Source organism: Monodelphis domestica, chromosome 3 (genome assembly GCF_027887165.1).
Source record: "Monodelphis domestica isolate mMonDom1 chromosome 3, mMonDom1.pri, whole genome shotgun sequence".
Lineage (NCBI taxonomy): Eukaryota > Metazoa > Chordata > Mammalia > Didelphimorphia > Didelphidae > Monodelphis > Monodelphis domestica.
Genome location: NC_077229.1, coordinates 240,147,451 through 240,153,389, shown reverse-complemented (window position 1 = coordinate 240,153,389; position 5,939 = coordinate 240,147,451). Strand labels below are relative to the sequence as shown.

Below are 5,939 nucleotides of genomic sequence, written 5' to 3'. Positions count from 1 at the left end.
GGAGTTTTACAAATTTATCTTCCCCTAAAGTATGCCTAAGTATGGGTGGAGTAATTTTAAAGTTCCCAATTTATTCCTGATCAAGTACCTCCATTGTTTAAATGGGGAATAGCTTAATCAAATCTTCTGAAGTAGAGTCTGGGAAATTTTAAGATTCACATATGTAAAGCTGTAAAAAAATATTTTGTAAGGAAATTCTATGATACTTACCTAACTTTTTGCATCTTCATTTTTTATATCTCTAAACCCAATGTGCGACAGATACAGATACCAAATGCATTTTATGACTCTTGTTGAATAATCAAAAAGCTACAAATATTCAAATGAGCAATAAACACTTATTTGCTAACTATATACATATGACCTTTGATAATAGGGGTATTTTTAAATGAAATATTTCTATGAAAGTAATTTATATACTCCTGTCCTGACCACTCAGTTTCTCTAAAATTCTCAATATTTTCAGACACCGGTATGGAAAGGGAAATGGCTGCAGACTCTCAGACTCCTGTTGAATTTACCATGGAGGAGTTGTGTCAGCCACCACTGGAGGCCAAATCAGAAGTCACTAACAAGCTTCTAGATCTTCAGTGGAAAATGGGTATGGCAGTGAGCTCAGACAATTGCAGATCTCTTAAGTCTCCTTATGTTGCATTGATGCTAAAAGTAGCAGATCAGTCAGGCCAGATAACAAACAAGTCCTTTGAAATGACAATTCCACAATTTCAGCATTTCTTCAAACAGTTAAAAGAAATGGCTGCTGTTATTGAAACTGTGTAAAAACTACTCGCCTTGTTACCTTTGTAAAATAATGTATATCATTTGATGTAAACACAATTCCATAAAGATTGAATGATATTTCTTAAATGTAGATGTAATTTTTTTGTCATTTTCATAGGGTAAGATAGTACTGTTTTAGGCTTTATTCATGTCTTACAACATCTTAGAATCTCATATTTAAATAAGTATTGTATTGACAATTACAAATAAACTTGACAAAACAAAGATGCTTAAATAAGATAACTTGAAAGAACATGCAGTAATTTGTAGGATTAGTAAAATGGTGGTATAAGAGAGAAAATAAAATTTTAACTTATTTGAGTTCAGGTTCAAAAAGTGACTTGATCAAATATAAATCTATGAAACTATCAACATTAGAAACTGGACAAAGCTATCTTTGAATGCCAACACAAACAGAGAGAAGATGAATTCCTCATTCCAGATGAATCTATACAAAGCATACTAAGTTCTTCACTTTGGAGATGGAAAAAGATTTTAATGCATTATCTTACTAACTAATGTAATTAGAGCAAAGATATGGCATTGAAAAATTACATAGAAATAATTGCCAGTGAGTTTTATAGGAATGTTAGGAAGTATTTGTGCAAGAGTTCAAAGTTAAGTAAAATGTATAATGTTGATGAAACAGTATTGTTTTGCAGAGGTTACCCAGCAAAGGTTATTTGTGTTCAAAATGCTCACAAATCTTTCCTTATGCTTTAATTACAGGATTATAGATTTAGAAATGGGGGGAATTTTTGAGGTCATCAAATAGTTTAATCACCATTTGAGGCCCAGAGAGTTTATAATTTGCACAGAGTCATACTGACAAAAATAAATGAAAACCAAAATGTGAATCTTTGTCTTCTGACTCTAAATCCAGGACTCTTTCCACTGGACTACCATTGTTCATATGTGATATGTGAACTGAGACTTGGGAGACTTGAATTTTGGTCTCCATTCTGCCACTAAATTACTTCTGTACTTTGGATAAGTCATTTAACCTCTCTGTTTATCTTTCTTTATTTGTAAAATGAGAGGGTTGGACCAAATCTTTAAGTTTCCTTCTACCGCTAAAATTTCAGAATCAGAGGAAAATCTGAATTATTATTATGTCAAGGAATAGTTTTTCTAAACTGAAATTTTATGTAATAGATAAAGCAAAGAAACCAAATTTATTTCTAGTAGCTGGAACTTCAAATCTATTAGTGTTTTCAAACAAGAAGTGTGGCTGGATCATTCTATTTTTAGGTGATAGCACAGAAAATATTTTGTGCCACAGATTTTAAAATATTTGAAATTTAGAGACCTGACCAAAAAAGAAAAAGAAAAAAATTGTGTCTTTTAATGTAATTACCCTTGCCTTAATTGATAGCAAAATAATTGGCCCTTCTATCTGAAAAGTAATTTTTCTTAGAATCTAGTCAGATACCATTCTGCTCCACATTTTTCACATCCATGGGATTGGTGACATTTGAGGTAGGTCTTGAAGGAAGACAATAATTAGGCAGAAGTTTGAGGTGGGAAACACTGTATACAAGTATGCTGAGGTAGGAGAACTTTATATGACTCTGGGAATTATGAATAATTCTAGTTTAATTGGAACAAAGAGTGTGTGTATGAGGAAGTAGAGTGAAATACTACTTAGACACTGATTGATTTGAAGAAAGCCTTGAATACCAAGTCAAACTGTCTGTATTTTATTTGGTAGGTGATGAGGAGCCTTTTAGGATATTTGAATCAGAGAATGATGTAATCAAACTTAGACATTAGAGTCATTTGAATCATCAAGCCTCTGAATCAAATATTTCTGTGGTCGAAATACAGTGGGTTGAAGATGAGACCAGACAGGGAGAGCATTTAGGAGACAAAACAGTAATCCAAGCAAGAGATAATGAGATCCTGGTCTAGAGTGTTGGAATAGGAGTTGTAGAAAGTAATTAGATGTAAGAATGAACTGTAAAAAGCCACAAGAATGCAGTTTCAAAACCAACTTTGCACATCAGTCTGCAAAAATTTAGCACTTGGAATTCATTAAGAAATTTTAATAAAAGATTTGACAAACATGAGATCCAAATACAACTCTGGCCTCCAACACTTCATACCTGTGTGATCCTGCTCAAGGGCAAGGTTAAATGTCAACCCCCATTGCCTACCTTCACCGATCGCCTGCCTTTTGGAACCAATACTTGGTATTAATTCTAAGGCAGAAGTTAAGGTTTTAAAAAAAAAGATTTGACCAATAAAGATATTTTTTACAAATCATATAGAAGAAAAATACCGTCATTAGATAATGAGTTTTTTTGGTGTTTCATCTGTCACTCTTTAAAGCTTATATAGTTATGTACCAGTTAATGACTTTAGGCAAGATTACAGAGGCAGTTAAGTCTATAAGATCAATATTTAATTTTTTTCATTTTCTGACTGTGACAAATGCCAACAAACATGAACATTGTCATATACAAAGAACAAAAATGAAAATTGTATATCAAACCATGAATTTTCATTAAGCTTATTTCATTTTTAAGTTTGTAATAAATTCAACATGCCAATTTAAAAAAAAAATAAAATTCTCAATATTTTCAAATCAGGATGAGTGCCTATACCAATGCCAAAAAGTCTATGACCCAAAATTTCATTTGTGTATCAGTTGTTTGTAATTTTGAAGTAATTCTTCCATAGAAACAATATCATACATGCATGTATAGGTCATATATCAGCCCACAAACATCTGTTTTTTCCCAATAGTTTGCCTTAAGTCAAATAAACACTGTACTTTGACATTCTAACTATTATGGATCATAGAACTTCTATGGAAATAAGTTCATATTTACAAAGATAATGCTAAACATTTTTCCTCATCTTAATCATTACTTAAGAAGTAATTGGAGCAGGAAAAGTCCTACCTTTTAGTTATCTATTATGCTTATGGACAGAGGATTTAGGTAAGTTGTTAAAGGTATTCTCCAATAGATGGACATATATATACCTTTAACAACTTACCTAAATCCTCTGTCCATAAACATATATATATATATATATATATGTCCATAAATATATATATATTAAGTGATTAGGTGTGAGGAACTTTGTAAATAAGAGGATCATAGGATTTACACCTTGAATGGACCTTTAAAGGTCAATCAGAACTTTTATGCAATATAAATCCCAGGGGAATTACTCAATAAGGGCTAATTCCTTCTCACTAATATTATTTTCCTCCAAGAAAAAGGTTTTGTCATCTTGCCTTTTACTGTTTCCACAACTAACATTTGTTGCTTCTTAATTGTTTCTCCTCTTCTATGGCTGAAATATGACTAACAGCTTTCTCTCTACTCCTTCTTATTAAATATAATTATGAAGAAATTTTATTTAGGGCTGATAAATTTAGCAAGTAAGAGATATCTTGATTGTGAAGAAGATACACTAGATGTTAACAATGCTTGCTACTACATCTTATAGAAACTCTTTTTGAATTGACTGAGGGACTTTGTCATTCTTTCTAGGTCTTCTATAAAAGCATAAAAAGCTTGTTGAAATTGAGGGACTTGATGGAGAGAATGGAACAAGGATATCAAAACTGAACAGGAAAGAATAATTACCACATTGACATCATTAAAAAGAGAAAATAAAATAAACTGAATCAGAAAAAGAAGGGATTGAAGACAGTCATTGTCCAAACTTATTTTGAAATAGAAAAAGCAACTGATACTATCATTTGAATTTTCCTCCCCAAAATCTGAAGGAAATTCCAAGAAGACTTTTGATCTTTCCCTAACTTATCTTTCAGGTGCCTTCTTATTAATACACACTGCATTATACTCTGAAATTCATTTACTCAAACATTTTGTGATTCTGGAATTTTGCATTAACCATAAAGATGTCCATGGTTAGGTCTAGGTAAATAAAAATTAAATATTTAAAAATTTTAAAAATTATTTAGCAAATTGAATATTGGCACAATTTTAAATAATTTTTTCTGTCAATATTCCTTCATGCCTACCCTTGCTTCTTTCCCAAAATGGTAGGTAGTATGATATAGGTTGTACATGTGTTATTATACTATATATATATATATATATATATTATTTCCATGTTCATCATGTTGTAAAGTAAGACATATATTACTTACACTAAAGAAAAATTTATGAAGGTAATAAAATAGAAAATTTCATGCTGATCCACATTATGACTTCCTTTTATAGTAAAAATAATAGGCTTTTTTCCCCTAAGTCTCTTAGAGTTTTCTTGGACCTTTGCATTTCTATTAATCATTGTCATTCACAGTTGATCATTGTACTTTATTTCTGTCACAGTTCCCCTGATTCTGTTTACTTCACTTGGTATTACTTCATATAAGTCTTTCCATGTTTTCTGTGATCATTTTGCTTGTCATTTTTTGTAGTGCAATGATATTCCATTAAAATCACATACCATAACATGTTTAGCCATTCTCCAATAGATGGACATCCCTTCCATTTCTAGTTCTTTGCTACTACAGAAAAAGAGCTGCTACAAATATTTTTGTACAAATAGGTTCTTTCACCCTATTTTTTGATGTCTTTGGGATACAGGCCTATTAGTGGCATTTCTGAATCAAAGAGTGTAAACCAGATCAAATTGCTTGCCAGCTCTGAGAAGGGTGAGGAAAGGGATGAAGGGAGACAATTTGGGTCATATAACTTTAGAAAACTTATGTGGAAAATTGTTATTGCATATAATTAGTAATATAAAATATCTTTATAGTAACAAAGGCTATGCACAGTTTGATGTCTCTATGGGTGCAATTTCAAATCACTTTCCAGAATGTTTGTAGCAGTTTACAACTCACCAACAATATATTCGTGTTCCAGTTTTTTTTACATCCCCACCAATATTTATTCATGTACTTTTTTGTCTTATTAATCCAGTCTAATTAGTATGGGGTGGTAACTCATAGTTATTTTAATTTTCATTTCTCTAATTGAAATGGATTTGGTATTTTTAATGACTAAAGACAGTTTTAATTTCTTCATCTGAGAACTGTTTGTTCTTATCCTTTGACAACTTGTCAATTGAGGAAATTATGTAAGTTTAAAATAATACCTAGAACTAAGCCTCTGCCTGAATTTTCTAACTGAGGGCTTGAGTGATTGTGATTTTATTGATCATAAAGTCCA

General features: G+C 31.3%; 1 protein-coding gene across 1 annotated transcript; it reads left to right on the top strand.

Annotated features, from left to right (window-relative positions):
• Positions 1 to 241: 241 nt before the first annotated feature.
• Positions 242 to 2,082, top strand: LOC130457984 (COMM domain-containing protein 6-like). Its single transcript, XM_056820873.1, has one exon. The coding sequence runs from the start codon at positions 475 to 477 to the stop codon at positions 778 to 780; it is 306 nt and encodes a 101-aa protein (XP_056676851.1). The 5' UTR covers positions 242 to 474; the 3' UTR covers positions 781 to 2,082.
• Positions 2,083 to 5,939: the final 3,857 nt, after the last annotated feature.